The following is a 17,501-nucleotide window of genomic DNA, read 5'->3' as shown; positions in this document are numbered from 1 at the left end:
TCTTCTTCTTCTGGGATCCCAATTATTCTAATGTTGTTTCGTCTTATCGTATCACTTATCTCTCGAATTCTGCCCTCGTGATCCTGTAGTTGTTTCTCTCTCTTTTTCTCAGCCTCTTTATTTTCCATCATTTGGTCTTCTATATCACTGATTCTCTCTTCTGCCTCATTTATCCCAGCCTTTAGTGCCCCCATTTTTGATTGCACCTCATCAATAGCCTTTTTGATTTCGATTTGGTTAGATTTTAGTTCTTTTATTTCTCCAGAAAGGGTTTCTCTAATAACTTCCACGCTTTTATCAAGCCCAGCTAGTATCTTTAAAGTCATGATTCTGAACTCTAGGTTCGACATTGTACTAATGTCCGTATTGAGTAGGTCCCTGGCTGACGGTACTACCTCTTGTTCTTTTTGCTGAGGTGATTTCTTTCATCTTGTCATTTTGTCCAGAGGAGAATAGATGAATGAGAGAACAAAATGCTAACAGGTTTACAACGTCCCCAGCAAATATACTGTATACAAATCAGAAAAGACCTGAGACCAGGGGAAAAGAAAGGGAAAGAAAGAAAAAAGAAAGAGAAAAAAAAAAAAAGAAAAGAAAGATAAAAACAAAAACAAAACAATACAAAAAAAGCAGAATATGATCAAATATGATCAGGCTAGTGCATAGATCAGTGCCACACACTAGATTTTGGGTGTATTTTGGTCTGTTAGAAAAAAGTGCCTCCTAAAATTTTAAAGGAAGAAAGGCATATATGTACAAAATAAGGGTTGATACAATGAACGGATGGAAGATGACTGTAAAGATGAAAATTATAAAAGATTTTATAAAAGGACTTGGTAAGATAAGTTGTTTGAAAAAGGAAAGAAGATTTAAGAAAAAAAAAATGAAAAAGCAGAGAATGTGATCAGGCAGGAGACTAGAACAAAGCCATACACTAGTGATTTAGGGTATATTTTGATCTGTTAGAAGAAACTGTACCTCAAAATTTTAAAGAGAGAACAACTTATATATATATGCCAAAAATAAGGGTAACTACTATGAAGGGATAAAATATGACTCTAAAAATGAAAAATAAAAATAAAAATTTTTTTTTTTTTAAAAAGGGATTGATAAGATGTTGGTTGAAAAAGGGAAAAAGAAAAATAAAAAAAACAGTCAACAAAAATTAACTTTTATGAAATAATGAATCATGGTAAAAAAAAAAAAAAAAAGCCATGAATCTATGTGCAGTATTCCCCTAGCGCTGGAGTTCTCCCATTCTCCTTGATCGATCAACTTGGTCTTGGCTTGCTGGCTGTTTGTGCTGATCTTCTGGGGGAGGGGCCTGTTGGTGTGGTTTCCAAATGTCTTTGCCGGAGGCGGAATTGCCCCGCCCTTGTCGGTCCGGGCTAAGGAAGCTGCTCGGGTTTGCTCTCAGGAGCTTTTGTTCCCTGCAAGCTCTCGGTACAGCTTTGGAGGACCAGGGCAGAAATGGTGGCCTCCCAATCTCCACCCGGAGGAGCTGAGAACTCGCGGCTCCGCTCCTCAGTGCGCCCCCAGAGAAAAGCAGTCACTCCTGTGTCCCCGGTCTCCGGCCGCACTCCGTGCTCACCCGGCCTGTGATCGAGCGTTGCTATCTCTGGCACCCGACCCCGCATGGAGTCTCCAAACCCAGCAGATCCCTGCAGTGCGTTCCCGCACCGCTCCTCCCCGGGAAGGAAGGGGAGTCTCCCCGGATCTGCTGCTTGTTGGGTCCCTGCTGGAGGAGCTGTGCCCCGACTGGGCCGTGGATCATAGTTTATGGCAACCCCGAGCTGAGAGCCCGCGACTCTGCTCCGTCTCTGCAGCCGGCTTCCCCGCTCTGATACCTGGGAGCTCTGGCGCACTCAGGCACCCCCGGTCTCTCTGTGACCCCAAGGGTCCTGAGACCACACTGTCCCGGGAGGATTCCACCCCCCGCTTAGCCACTGCAGCGACGTCCCTCCGCCGAGCCAACTTCTAAAAGGTCCGATTTTGTGCTCCGCGGCTCTATCACTTGCCAGAAGCGGCCGGCGGAGGCCCCCTCCCCGCCGTCTATCCTCCCGAATATCGCCTCGGATTCACTTCTCCGCACGTCCTACCTTCCAGTAAGTGGTCGCTTCTCTGTTCAGAGAGTTGTTGCTACTCTCCTGTTCGATCTCCTGTTGAGTTCGTAGGTGTTCAGAATGGTTTTGATCCCTATTCAGCTGAATTCCTGAGACCAGACGAAATCTAGGTCTCCTACTCCTCCGCCATCTTGCTCCGCCCCCCCCCAGTTTGGGTTTTCTTATCTCACTGCTAGTTCCTCAGGTTTGTTCTCATGGATTTCTGCTCTGATAATTTCTGATTCTCAGTATCACCTGTTTGTCTCTTTAATTTTTGGTGCTGTGATTTGTTCAGTGACCTCAATTCTGTGATAGATATAAGAAGAGTTGTAGATTTCCAGTTCATTCAGCTTTTATTGTTAGGACAGTGTGACTAATCCAGGCTCCTTGCATGCTGGATTGGAAACCAGAAGTCTAACTATTTATTTTGAAAGTCTATATTCCTTGATTAAGTGTTTTGTCTCTCAGGCTTCTGTTCCTGTTGCTTGTGGTCAGCTGGTGGATTTAAGAAAGATTTCCTTAAATGCCTTGAGCTACACACACACACACACACACACACACACAAATAAATAAAGAAGAAAAGGAGAAAAAAATTTCCTGTTCCTTTAAGATTGGCTCTGTGTTGGGGCACTCCTTCAAAGCTTAGCCAGGCTGTTTACAAATTTTGAGTTAGCCTTCATTTTCTGCTTGCTCTGAGATAAAGATAAGCCAAAGGTGGAAGTTTAATGGTCATTCAGATATTTTTCTGAGCATGAGTCTTGGCCTGGGTAAGTGTATGGCTTACTAGATTCTCCCTTATATATGGGATCTTTTCAAAATCCTTATTTTCCAAAGTAACTCTTTACCCAGCTTTTTCTTCTAGGCTGTTGACATGTATATTATTTGCCACAAAGGCAATATTTTTCTCAGGGAGCTGTAGCTTGTTTATTTGCCTTTCAATGTTGAGGAATGCCCTCTACTTAGCTGGGTTTTTTGTTCTTTTGTTTTTATTTTGCTTTGTTTGTTTTTTTGCCTTGAGAGAGTTTTGAGCTAGATAAAACAAAGGCAAAAACTGCCAGTCTTTCAGGACTTCTCTTGGCTTCAGTGACACAATATGCCTATCTGGAATTTTGGTTACAGGTTATTATTTCACTTTAAAAAATATTATGCCATCTTCTCATTAGGAAGTCTTTTATGACAGTGGCATTGAGTGACAGCCCCATTAGCCACAATTTTTTTTAAGAGTGGGGTATTTACTCAGATGGCTAACAGACACATGAAAAAATGCTCAACATCACTCATCATCAGGGAAATACAAATTAAAACTACAATGAATATCACCTCACACCTGTCAGAATGTCTAAAATCAACAACACAGGAAACAACAGATGGTGAGGATGCGGAGAAAGGAGAACTCTCCTACACTGTTGGTGGAATTACAGCCTCTCTGTAAAACAGTATGGAAGTTCCTCAGAAAGTTAAAAATAAAACTACCCTACGATCTAACAATTGCACTCCTTGGTATTTATTCAAAGAATTAAAAAAATATTAATCCAAAGGGGAGGAGACATGTACCCTGATGTTTATGTTACAGCAGCATTATCAACAATAGCCAAAGTATGGAAAGAGCCCAAAGGTCCATTTCCTGATGAATGGATAAAGAAGTTGTGGTATATATACACAATGGGATATTACTCAGTCATAAAAAATAATGAAATCTTTTCATTTGCAACAACGTGGATGGAGCTAGAGTGTATTATGTTAAGTGAAATAAGTGAGTCAGAGAAAGACAAATACCATATGATTTTACTCATATGTGGAATTTAAGAAATGAAACAGATGAACATAGGGGGAAAAAAGAAGTAAACCTTAAAACAGATTCTTAACTGTAGAGAACAAACTGAGAGTTACTGGAGGGGAGGTGGGCAGGGGGATGGGTTAAATGGGTGTTGGGTATTAAGGAGGGCACTTGTGGTGAGCACTGGGTGTAATATGTTAACGATGAATCACGGAATTCTACTCATGAAACTAATATCACCCTATATGCTAACTAGTTGGAATTTAAATTAAAAGTTGAAACAAAAAGAGGAGGGTATTTGTTGGTTACCTTGCCTATAGTTTTTTCTTGTGTTTACTTTCTAAGAATAAATTTTGTTTTTGTTTGCTAGGTTAGAATGTGTGGTGAAAACATTTCTGAGCCTTTGAATTTCTGAAAATAGTTTTGTCTTGGCTTCACACTTACATGATAATATCTTTAAAATTAGAGTGGAAGTTTAATATTTTCCTGGGGAACTTTATATATATTCTTCCATATTTTCATAGAATTTTCTCTTTCTATTTAGTGTTTGCCTAAAATTGATTTTCTCATTTCTGGTCTGTTTCCACTTTTATCAATAATGTTCTAGATTTAACATTACTAGAACTGATATCTCAGTAGTTGAGAAAGCCTTTGTTCTCCAGGCTTTTAGTGGTTTAAATAGTTGTTGAACTCTGGCTCTAATGAGTGGATGAATTGATATATGATGGTTTCCCATCATCTTCTGAGATAGGAAAAGAGGTTTTGAGAACCTTGGAATCTCTTTTGATAGTGGGAAGAATGAGTTTATTACAAGGTAGTATGCCTCAGTGAACATTAGTTTCTAAATCCTTATGTAGCTGAAAATATTTTCCTTCAGTCTTGGATATTTATTTACTTTGGTATGTTTTCTTGATTATCTCAGCCCTTTTTGCTTAGATTTCTGATTTCTTATTACTTAGCACAGTGATTCTCAAACTTTAGCATGCAGTGGAATCAATTGGAGGGCTAGTTAAAACACAAATTACTGGCCCTACTCCCAGAGTTTTTGATTCAGTTGAGTGGGGTAGGGCCTAGGAATTTACATTGCCAATGAATATCTTTGTTTAGGTGATGCTGATGCTTTTGATTGTGGGACCACAATTTTTGAACTATTGATTTAGAGTTAGTGTGACAGAAGAGAAATTTTAGACTAGCCTGATTTTTTAGTTAAGTAACTTTTTTTTTACTGCCTGAATGAATGTAGTAATATTTTTCTTTAACAAAGTGATTAAAAACTCTTATCTGGATATGATAGAATGGGCTTTTATTTTGTGTGGCAAACATAATCATTTTTAACATTACATTTTCTAAGTGTTAAATATTAGTATTTTGGATTGTATGATTCATTTTGGATATTCAATTTCTGTCACAATCTCCCAAACCAGTTCTTTGCATTTTCAATCAAAAATATCAAGTAGTAGTATAATATTTTATATCTTGATTTTTAGGCCCGTTATCAGAGCAAAGTCTCATTGAGGAGATAATGTGCTTATGATAATGCTTTTCATTACTATATTCTCTGCTATATGAAAAAAAATCTCTTCCAAGAGGAATCTTAATTTTTTCCTTATCTATATTAAGAAAATATATGAAATCATATATGTGAATTATTTTGGGGTATCCTAATATAGATCTATAAAGATGGAAATTTTTCTAGAATTATCTATGCAAGATATACTAAAAACTATATCTGTAATTATAAACATATTATGATTTTGGGTTATAGAGTTATAGTTTTAGTAATTTGTGAATTTTTCTGACTGAGAATTATAGAGACTTATTACATCACACACTATGAAGAATTTTTATTTTTTAAATGTTTTAATTAAAACTTTATCTTCCAGATTTTGGAATCTCTTTTTAAGGTATGTTCAATATACTACAGTTTAAACCTACTAACATTTAATACAGAAATACATATTAATGAAGAGGTTTCTAAGTTTTGAGGAAGTAAAAAGAATTCCCAAACTTGCTACTATACATATTTAAAAATGTTATGTTTGAGTTGTATGTTGCATTAGCCCCATTCTGAACCCTAGGATAATGATGTTTGGTTCAGGGCTAACATGTGATAGATGAAGACACAACACACACACACACACACACACACACACACACACACACAAATGCGTTCACGTGTACCTATATGTTTGAATAACTTGCCAATAAGTATTCCTTTTTTTTTTTTAAGTGGTTTCAGCAACAGGTCAATCAGATGGAAGAGGTAAGTATAACATTTCTTAACTGTGAATTAAATTGATATTAAAATTTTGAATAATCATTGTTTATAACCTTTTAATTTAGATAGAGAAGGAACAAATGGGTAGAACAAAATGTTTCTCAGTGATTACACACTACATTCCTGCATGTATCTGGAATTCTCTGAGTTTGACACATTCTTTCTCCTAAAATTAAATTATCATTCTTTCCTAATTTACATAGAAGAGTAAGTGACAAGAGAAAACTTACCAACTTAAACACTTCTCCTGTATTTAAAAAAGCATGTATAATATGATAATCTACTTATAAAATTATATATCGGTTTTCTTTAAACTTAATGTTATTTTAATGATTTCTTTTTTGTACTTTAGATTTTCAGATGTTTTATGACCATTTTGAAAGCTAGTGGTCTCTAACCTTAAGGGTTTTTAATTCTATTTTGGGAAAGACTATGCTGTTAATATAGCAGAATGATTTCTAGGGTAGCCTCAGTGATTTATCGAATGATTCTTGTTCTCCCTTGGTTATGCTCTGGTTTAGTCCAATTAGACACTTTTGAATCCCAGGTACTTTAAATTAAATAGGTTCATTTATTTGGGATATAAAATTAAAAAGTAAAGATAGAAATTGTAACTATCTCCTAGCACCCTCTTATTATTTTACCTTTGGCTCCAGAGTAGACTTTTATGGACTGTATACTATTTGCTTTAGGATAGATATGGTTGATGTTGAAAGAGTGTTAGTAGTTCTTCTTTGACTATGGTAGATTGATCATTATCTTTCCACAGATGGAGAACTGAGGTGAAGTCCACTGTTCTCCCCTCTTGTAAAATGCATACTTTGCAATTTGAACAGTCTAGCTTACCTTCTGCCTTCTTACTTTCATCTACCAACTTCTTTTTATTCTGTTTTATTCATGGATTTGTCTCACTTTCCTCTTTTAATTCTTAGTCCTGTCAATGTGAAGACCCATCCCAAATCCTAGCCTCTCAGTTCCTTGACTTATCTCCCAAGAACTAGTGTCTTTCTTTACCTTTGAACCTCACTACTTGTCATACTCCAAACCTTATCATTAACCAAATTGCTTTATTTTAAAAATCACTAATTCAGGCAACTTATTCTTGAACTACAAATTTCTATCTTATCAGTTATTATTTAAATACTATTCTGGTCACTCTTTGACTTTATCAAGACCACTAGTGCATTCATTTCTTAACCTTCCTGTAGTTTTTTTACTCATTGTTCTTTTCAGCTTAGAGAATATGTACTTAATAACAGTGAATTTCTTAACTTCCTACTCTCCTTTACCTCTTGCTTTTTTCATTGCACTTGTCTAACAAAATTTAACCTTGAGTAAATGCAATTATTTACTCTTTGGGCCTTTAGCTTAGCTGTGAAACACTGATGAAATGACGCAGTTATTAGACATAATTATTCCAAATACTGCCTGGCAATTCCTTTGTATTTCCAAAATGAATTTCAATCCTTTTCATCTATCATCTCAAACCCACATTCCCTCTGTCCCATTTTCATTTTCACTGTCAGCCAGTCACTTAAAATGCTTGAAAATACAAGCCACCAGTTAGAACTCCTTCATTATCTGCTATCAGATAAAAACTTATTTATATCCATGCTCATTCTACACTCCTTTCCTCTTGTTCAACAGATATTATTCCTCTTCCTACATAAAACTCATTCTTGTTTTGGATCTTAAGAAATTTGATTAATCATTCTTGTATATTAAGCTTTTCCTAATCAATTGTGTCATTCCTTTCAGGTTTTAAATATGCTCATATCTTTCTAATTTGATGCCACATTCCCTACAGTTACAGGCCTATTTCTCTTTTGCCGTTCATAACCAACTTTTAAAAACTATTTTGTATGCAAATTTATTCACGAGGAAAATAGTTATTAGATTATTGTTGGAGAATAAAGGCAAAACCCAAGATTTATAAAAGAGAGGAGAGAAGGGGCACCTGGGTGACTCAGTTCATTAAGTGTCTGCCTTCGGCTCAGGTGATGATCTCCGGGTTCTGGGATCCAGCCCTTGTCCAGCTCCGCACTCAGCAGGGAACCTGCTTCTCCCTGTCCCTCTGCTCCTCCCCTTGCTCCTGCTCTCTCTCTCTCAAATAAATGAATAAATGAAATCTTTAAAAAAAATTTTTAAAAAGAGAGGAGAGAAAAGCCTTGCAGACAGTTTAGGAACAATGAAACTAGTTGAGTTTTTTTTTATAAAAAAAATTGTTAACTGGTAAATTGGCACTTAGTGAGGAGGTTAATCTGGGCCAACTAGGGTTATGAAAACAGTTGGAGTTGTCTATGGATTTTCTATAAAAATTTAACAGTTCAGCTAAGGGCCATACTTTACTGGTTCAGTACTAAATTTTTTTGATATCAATTTACTGTATATATTCTTCTTATTTCCAAAGCATTCTCAGCCTACCCAGACTGGATTCTCTCTCCATAACAAAGAAAACATTCTGTATGGTTCTCTGCAATTTTTATACTGTTAAATTGAATAGGCAATTTTCTTTACCTCAGCCATAGTTGACATTGTTGATCATTTCCTCATTTTTAAAACACTATTTCTTTGGCTTTTGTGAATTACACTTTCCTGGCTATTGTTTTACCTCTTTAGCTGTTTCCTTTGTAGAGACATCTTCCTTTTCTAACCAGTAAATATTGGAATGCTTTGAGATTTCATTCTATGCCTTCCTTTTTTTTCTTTGCTCTGAGCTTCTCCCTGTAGGCAACCTCAACCAGTTTTTCTATTTAAGTATTACCTTTATACTGGTAATTTAGAAATATACCCCTCTTGCTCAAAACTGTCCTCTGAACTCCTCTAGACTATTTCACCTCAAACCCAGAGTCAAAACCAAGAATTTTTTACCCCTAAACTTATACCTCCTCCAGTATTCCCTATCTCAGTGAATGGTAGTAGTATTTATTCATTTGGGTAAACCAGAAGTGTGGTGATTTACCTTGACAACTCAATTTCCTAATATTCAGTACATTCCTGAGCCCTTTTGATTTTATAACCTAAAGAGCTGTCATATGTGTCTATTTTTCTCTGTATCTATTTACATCTTAGGGCCAGTTACCATCATTTCTGGTATTCCTGAAATCCTGATTTATGCATTTATGTTCATCAAGAGGAATCTTCAGTATACAACTAAATTTCTGATCTGGAATTCTAAATTTTTTAGTTTTTAGAGCCATAATTAATTCTTTTGAATAATTGCTTAATTTGGTGTATCAGATACATTGCCAAAGTGTATTATCTTCTGGCTTTTGATGAGTGTTTCTTAAAATATATTTGATGGATCATGTTTAAATATCACCCAAGATACCTGTTACAAATGCACATTTCAGAATTCCAAGTCAGACTTACTGAATTTAAGTTTTCTTGTGTGTATATAGGTTAGGAATCCACTTTTTAATAGGATTTTTAGAGGATTATTATGTACACTAACATTTGAGAATTGTGGAATAATCTCATATTTATTGCTGACACATTTTATTGTTAGTACATGCAGGTTTATATGCTTGTTTTCTTGTTGCATTAACAAGATATATGTGGAAGCCTTCATAATGTATGGTGAGCCATAGCAGAGAAATGTAGGGTAAGCATGTAGCCTATGAGCTTCAGAGTTGTTCTGCTGGAACCTGTGCCCAGTGTGTCTCTTTGATGAAATCTTATAGCCTATAATGTCATTGTCTATTCCATATTCCATATTCCTTTAGTTCTGTGACATCATCTCTTCTCCCAGAAAGGACTTAAGTTTAAATTGAATTCCTAATGGGAAATACAATGTATCAGTTAGGGACTGATCAAAAGATAAAAACTACACAGTAATCTGAATAGGGAAAGTTTAATATAAAGAATTATTATAACAGGAGAATAAGTGATAAAGACAACTGTAAAGAATACAGGGATAGAAAGTATGAAGAGCAGCCTCTAATGATAGGATGGAAGCATAGCACTTAAGGAAGGAACAAATCTTAATACCCCTATCCTTACCCTCTTCCTCACTCAGGGCTAAGGTCTGCACCTGTGAAGAAGGAGCAGCTGTCATCACTGAGTGGCAGAGAAGTTTGCTGGGGTGCCATGCTGGTGGGAACTAGGATTTACTGGGAAACTGCCCATGATGGCAGTACATTGGGAAGCCATCCTCTGTGGTGCTGGGAAAAGCCATCTTCCAGGGAGGTACTATACCTCTTGCTGCCTACAAGGGTGGTATGCTAGAAAGCTTCCCAGAGGGAGGTTCTGCACTGGTAGATTTTGCTAAGAAGTTCTGGGAGAAGCTGCCCAAGGGAATGAGTCATGCCAGGGACCTTGTGAGGAAGACACCTATGGGGGTGGTGCTGTTGAAACTTTCTGGAGTGTGCTCTACTAGGTATATTATGCAGTGTCCTAGGATTAAGCAGACAGAGGTAACAGAGTTAGGAAGAAAGCTGCTTCTTTCTGTAGTGTCTAGGACCTTCTATCAATAAAGGTTAACATGATACCTGTCAAGAGAGAATTGTTCCACTGTTATAAGCAGGACAATGAAGAATGGATTTTTAGATGAGAGGCAATAAATTGATAACTGGCTACATCACTTTTAGACTCCATTTATCATTTGGCGATATATCTGATATACCAAATTATGTCCTCTTTTTGGGATCATGCCTTTGTCCATAGAGTTTCCATACATCTCCTATTTCCCTTCCACTTGTTCTGCATCCCTCAATTTCAGACTTGTAGTTCATTGCCCAGTATATACTTCCTGCTATTATATCCTAATTCCATTTCAAGTAGGCATTACTAAAATGAAGTCTCTTTTAAATCCCATTGCTAGAATTTCTCTTTGCTAGGTTTTAGGTCTATGTCTTGACTACTATTTCTTCTTCTTTTTTTTTTTTTTTTAACTTCCACTCCCCTCATTAGGGTTGAAAGTATATATATACATAGGTAGATCTCTGCTGTTTTGTAAAAAAAAAAAAAAAATTTTTTTTTTTTAACCTCAGTTGCTTCTCTGCTTATGTCTACACATATTGGCTGTTTCTGTGTTTCTTTCATTGTGCCTTTTTTTTTTTTTTTTTTTTTGTTAGCGGGGAGGCACTCATCTTGCTCAGCTTTCTTTAAACAGACTTAATACCTAGAATATCAGTTATGGTCTATCATATTATTCTGTGGATCTTACTGATTCTCCTGATTGCTCATTATTCTATAGCTTGGTCTATTCTAAAAGTCTTGAGACACCCAAATGGGTCTCAGTTTTTCCCAGACAGACCAAAGGGTGCCAGTTTCATAGACTTTTATATATTAACTTCTGGGAGTTAGTAGTAGAAGGTATTGCTTTTGAGAGCAAATTACTGTCTTTCCATATTTATCATAGGTAAGACTGATCCTGTTTCAATTATTATTGACCTTGCTTAAAATTCTTACATATTTAGATAATAAACAGAAGATTGGATTGAGTTTTGACATGTAAAAGTCAACACTTAGCTATCATTCTGTTGCTAGGTAATTACTCATAAAATTATATTTATAAAATATCAGTATTCGATTATAGCTATAGATAAGAGTATTATAAAAATTATTTAAATATGGTAAATGATGACATTTCTTTGAGGTATAGGAGCAAATGGGTATTTCCTAAGTAACTGGCTAATTTTATCATTTTAGATAAGTAAAGATCAAACTTTTTTAGAGGTAGAGTTTCCAGCACCTGACAAAACCTTAAACATTGCACAAGTAGTAAAACAGGTGCAAAAAATAGAAGCACGGAAAAATCACCTTAAACAACAGTCTAAATACTCCTCGAGGACCACATTGTCTAAAGCCAAGTAAGTAAAATATAAGAGTTAATAGAATTCAAAACAATGAGTTGGTATATACTTAGTAATGCATGTAAGATAATGGTTCAGATATTATACTGTACATAGAGTTTCTAAATCAAATCAAATAGTCTAGTCAGCTTTCTCCTATTTGAAATTTTTAATAGTTTGAAATGGCACTGTCCAATCAGTAGTCACTAGTCATGTGTGGCTACTAAATTTAAAATTGAGTTCAATTTAATTAAAAAATCAATTCTGCTGTCACATGAGCCACATTTCAAATGCCTAGTAACCAATGTGGTTGTTGTTAGGAAGTTCTATTGGACATGGCTGGCTTTGAATATCTGTGTTTAAAATCTTTCAGTTTGATTATGTAGCTTCTATAATAAATAGGAAACTAGGATATAATTAAATAATTGTTTATGAACAGCTTTTTTAAAAATTTCAAAGGGACAGGGATATGTTCCAAAGAATAATTTCCTATTTTTTAGTTGAGAAAAGCCTTTTTTTTTGACAGATGGAAGATTCAAATTATGATTACAATGATACTCCTATTAACTATTGACACTCACTTTTGATATTTGAGGTTTAGCTGTCTTAAATTTTTTTTTTTTGTGGTGAGATCACTCCAGATCTACTCTCTTAGCAAATTTCAAGTATACAACAGTATTGTTAACTGTAAACACCATGTTGTACATTAGGTCTCTGATTTACTCAACTTTTGTTATTTTATTTTTTATTTAGTGATTGTATAGTGATTCCACAGGATTGTTGATACATCACCTGGTGCTCATCACAACAGGTGCACGCCTTAATCCCATCACCTCTGTCACCCAACCTCCCATCCTCCTCCCCTCTGGTAACCATCAGTTTGTTCTCTATAATTAAGAATCTGTTTCTTAGTTTGTCTCTCTTCTTTTTTCCACATTTGCCTGTTTGTTTTGTTTCTTTAATCCACATGTAAGTGAAATCATATGGTATTTGTCTTTCTGCTAAGTGACTTATTTCAATTAGCATTATATTCTCTAGCTCCATCCATGTTATTGCAAATGGCAAGATCTCATTCTTTTTGATGGCTGAGTAATATTCCACCGTGCATATATACCACTTCTCTTTATCCATTCATCAGTTGATGGATACTTGTGCTGCTTCCATAATTTGGTTGTTGTAAATAATGCTCTATAAACATTGGTGTGTATGTATCCTTTTGAATTTTTTTGATATTTTTTGGGTAAATATCCAGTAGTGGGATTACTGGATAATGGAATAGTTCTATTTTTAACTTTTTGATGAACCTCCATACTGTCTTCTACCATGGCTGCACCAGTTTGCATTTCCACCTACAGTGCAAGAGTGTTCCTTTTTTTCCACATCCTCACCAACACCTGTTGTTCCTTGTGTTGTTAAATTTAACCATTCTAACAGGTGTGATACGATATCTCACTGTAGTGTTGGGAGTCCACTTCAGCCATGGGGCCCCAGCAGTGTCCCTTGCTCCTACCCTCACTCAGGACTCTAGACAGTAGGGAGGGATGGACTGACAGTGTCATGGGTGGGAGAGCAGGGTTCAGGGTGAGACTCAGAGTTGGGGCTGGGCACAGGATCCTGATAGGGGTGGGACCAGATCCATGGTCAAGCCTGGCCACAAGTCAGGATTGGCCTTGTGACAAGGCTTAGGGTCAGAAGATATGACAGAATCAGGAGTGAGGGTAGATTCAGAACCAGAAACAACTTTGGAGTGGGATTAGGGAGGGAGCCCTGCACAGAGTTAGGGTCAGGACCAAGGCCAGAGCTGGGTTCAGGGCTGCGGCCCAGGACAGAGGCAGGAAGAGAGAGCATCAGGACCCAGGAGGGAGACCCGCTCTGGCCTCAACACTGGAGCAGGGTTGAGGCCCTGGCCTGTGGTGGCAGCTGTAGCTGCACCCTCACACACCCACTTGTGCGTGGTGAGGCTGGAGGCTTGTCAGAAAGCCTTGCCACAGAGCTGACAGCGGTAGGGGCCACACCCCGGAATGCATATGCGGGTGCTGCAGCAGGGAGGAGCTCTCGCACCAAAGGCCTTGGAGAGTGGGGACAGGCATAGGACCATTTGCCGGTGTGGATTCGCAGGTGATGCAGCAAGTTGGAGCTCGGGCCGAAGGCCTTGTGGCAGTGGGGACAGCGGTAGGGGCGCTCTGCCGTGCGTCCGTGTGTGTATGTGTTATGTGTGTGTGTGCGCCCGCGCGTGCGCGCGCGCCCAAGCACTGGTGTTACCAAGGTGTTGAGCTCCGGCCGGAGGCCTTGCCGCATTGCAGGCATGGGAATGGCCGCTCGCGGGTGTGCACTCGCAGGTGCTTCAACAGCGCTGAGCCCTGCCTGAGCCGTTGGTGCACACTGGGCACTTGCACGCCCGAAGGCTGCTGTGCATGCGCAGGTGCCGCGCTAGCTGCAAGCCTCGCCGAATGCCTTGACACATACAGGGCCGTGCTGCGGCTTCTTGGGGCTGGGGCCGCCACAGTGCTTCAGCAGTGTGGAGTGCCAACTGAAGGCTTTGCTGCAGATGGCGTTCGGGTCGGGCCACCGGCCGGTGTGGATGCCGCGGTGCTGTGCCAGCGCGGCGCGATGGCCGGACGACTTACTGCAAGTCAGGCAGCAGTCTGGCTTCTTGCCACTGTGGGTGTGGCTGTGCTGGCTCAGTCCAGAGCAGCGGCAGAAGGCTCGACCATAATCCGGTCAGGAGAAGGGTTGGAGAGGGCTGGCAGGTGCAGGGAGCACCACGGGGCTAGTGGCCAGGACCTTGGGTGTAGGAGTGAGCCTGAATGAGAGGGGGTCAGGTCTGGGGCTTTGGTGGGGCCGAGGTGCACACTGGGTCAAGAACCAGGGGAACAGGGTGCCTGATTGGCTCAGTTGGTTAAGTATCTGACCTTGGCTTAGATCATAATTTCAGGGTCCTGGGATCAGCCCCGCTGGGGCTCCATGCATAGCAGGGGAGTCAGCTCCCCTCTCCCTCTCCCTCAATTCCTCCCCCTGCTCCTGCTTTCTCTGTCTCAAATAATTAAAATCTTAAAACAAACAAACAAACAAACAAACAAACAAAAAACAGAGGGACAGTGTTAATGATGTCTGGATCAAGGTGGAAACTTGAAGATATGTGGTCCAAATCTTGGAGATCACAGTCACAGTCCTGAGATGGAGCGAGCTTCAGCATCAGGGTCTGGATTCTCAGAGACTCAAGTTTTGGTATCATTTATTTCTGCTCTAATTTTTATTATTTCCTTCCTTCTGCTGGTTTTGGGTTTTGTTCTTTTTCTAGCTCCTGTAGATGTAAGGTTAGGTTGTTTATTTGAGATTTTTTTTGTTGAGGTTGGTCTTTATAAACTTGCCTCTTAGAACTGTTTCCCCAGTATCCCGAAGGTTTTGGACATGGTGCCTGCGAGTTCTTTTGTTCCGGAGGGGTCTCTCTGTGAACACTGCCTGTCTGGGACATGGTGGGAGATGAGCAGATAACCTCCCCACTGTGTGCTCCAGGCATTCTTCAGATCACTGTTTCCATGCTGTAGGTTCACAGGCTGTTTATCCTGCCTTTTCTCCAAGAGTAACCCCAGTGCCCTCCAGGGTCTCTCCCAGCCAAACCCATTGATCTTTAAAATTCCAGGCTTCAAGCCCCACTGGTTGCAAGAATTCACGAAATTCAGACCCTATTGCTTTTCAAGGCAATTGCTATTGGGATTCATCTTCCGTGTGAGCTCTAGTCTGTCTCTTGCCCTTCTCTATGACTGCAGCTCCCTACCCACCACAGGGCCATAATCCGTGTTTCTCCCAAACCGTATCTCCTTACTTCCTACCTTCTTTGATGTGACCTCTGCTCTACATTTGGCTATAGTTTGTTCTACCAGTCTTCTGGTTGATTTCTGGGGTATTTAGGATGATTTGATTGTTATCTATTTGTATTCATGGGACCAGCTGAACCTAGGGTTCTCCTACTCTGCCGTCATCTTCCAACCTCTCTAGCATAATTCTTAGGGGACCGAGGATTTCAAAATGGTAAATGAGCATTGGCTTAGCTTGAAGTCACCATCTGCATTAGCCCCTAACAAGAGAATCAGGCTGTTTGAAGCTTTGAAGCCAGGCATTGATTCTCTCTAGCTATGAAAGTACTAGGCGCCATCTTCTTCCAATAAAAGACTGTTTTGTCTACATTGAAAATCTGTCATTTAATGTAGCCACCTTCATTAATTATCTTAGCTAAATCTGGGTAAGTTGCCGCAGCTTCTGCATGAGCACATACTGCTTCACCTGGTGCTTTTATGTTATGCAGATGGTTTCTTTTCCTTAGATCTCATGTACCAACCTCTTTTAGTTCCAGACTTTTCTTCTGAAGCTTCCTTACCTTTCTCAGCATTCATAGAATTGAAGAGTTAGGGCTTTGCTCTGAATTATGCTTTGGCTTAAGTGAATAATATGGCTGGTTTGATCTATCCAGACCGGTGAAAGTTTCTCTGGATCAGCAATAAAACTATTTTGCTTTCTTATCATTTGTGTATTCACTGGAGTACTACTTTTAATTTCCTTTGCATTAAGAACTTGGATAACTGGTGAAAGAGGTCTAGCTTTCAGCCTGTCTTGGTTTTTGATGTACTTTCCTCACTAACCTTAATCATTTCTAGTTTTTATTTTAAAGTGAGAGACATGAGACTCTTCCTTTAGCTTGAACACTGAGAGGCCATTATAAAGTTATTAACTGGCCTAATGTCGGTACTGTTGTGTCTCAGGGAATAGGAAGGCCCAAGGAGAGGGAAAGAGGTGGGGGATAGGCGAGTTGGAGCAGTCGGAACACACACAACAGCTCTTGTTAAATTTGCTGCCATATATGAGCATGGTTTATGGTACCCCCAAACAATCCCAATAGGAACATCAAAGATCAGTGATCACAGATAGCCTTAACAATATATAATAATAATGAAAACCTTAAAATATAGTGAGAAGTACCAAAATATGACACAGAGACACAAGGTGAACAGATGCTGTTGGAAAAATGACATTGATAGACTTTCTGTAAGCAGGGTTGCCACAAACCGATTTGTAATAGATGCAGTCTTTGAAGTGCAGTAAAGTGAAACACAATAAAATAATGTATGCCTGTACCTAGTAATTTTGTATTATGAATTAATGATTTATGTGTAAGTCTTCCTGGTAAGACTGTTTCCTCAAGTTCAGAACTAGTCACACACATCTACATATTTCCTATCACATATAGACAGTAAATAAATATGTGTAACTTTATGAGTATCTGAATTAAATAAACTCATTTGTTCCCCTATTATTCTGTTATTGCCAACTATATCTGGTATAGTAACTTATCTAAGTAAAAATTTACATATAGCCATTTTTTTTGCATTAGACATATACTAAACCCATTTATTTTACAGTGTTAGAATAATTGGGAGGGACTACTGTTTATTATGCAATTACTTTATTTATATCTCTGTCAATGACTAGATTTAAAGGAATGAAACGCGTGGCGCTTGAGTTGGCTCCAGTAAGCACTACGTAACTGGAAC

At 38.6% G+C, this 17,501-nt stretch overlaps 1 protein-coding gene across 13 annotated transcripts in view; it reads left to right on the top strand.

The window, feature by feature from the left end:
• Positions 1–17,501, top strand: part of CCDC7 (coiled-coil domain containing 7) — a 337,256-nt gene that overhangs the window by 31,182 nt on the left and 288,573 nt on the right. For all 13 annotated transcript variants that reach the window (XM_073885468.1, XM_073885465.1, XM_073885467.1 and 10 more), the window contains exons 5-7: positions 5,763–5,783; positions 6,110–6,142; positions 11,810–11,970. In XM_073885468.1, the coding sequence (XP_073741569.1) occupies positions 5,763–5,783; positions 6,110–6,142; positions 11,810–11,970 (215 nt within the window). The remainder of the gene's footprint in view (positions 1–5,762; positions 5,784–6,109; positions 6,143–11,809; positions 11,971–17,501) is intronic.

The sequence above is a fragment of the Callorhinus ursinus genome, unplaced genomic scaffold, assembly GCF_003265705.2.
Source record: "Callorhinus ursinus isolate GAN/ISIS: 27379988/994484 unplaced genomic scaffold, GSC_fseal_2.0 scaffold62, whole genome shotgun sequence".
In the NCBI taxonomy this organism is placed as follows: Eukaryota; Metazoa; Chordata; class Mammalia; order Carnivora; family Otariidae; genus Callorhinus; species Callorhinus ursinus.
The sequence above is the reverse complement of the archived record's forward strand: the minus strand, read 5'-3'. Positions and strand labels throughout refer to the sequence as shown.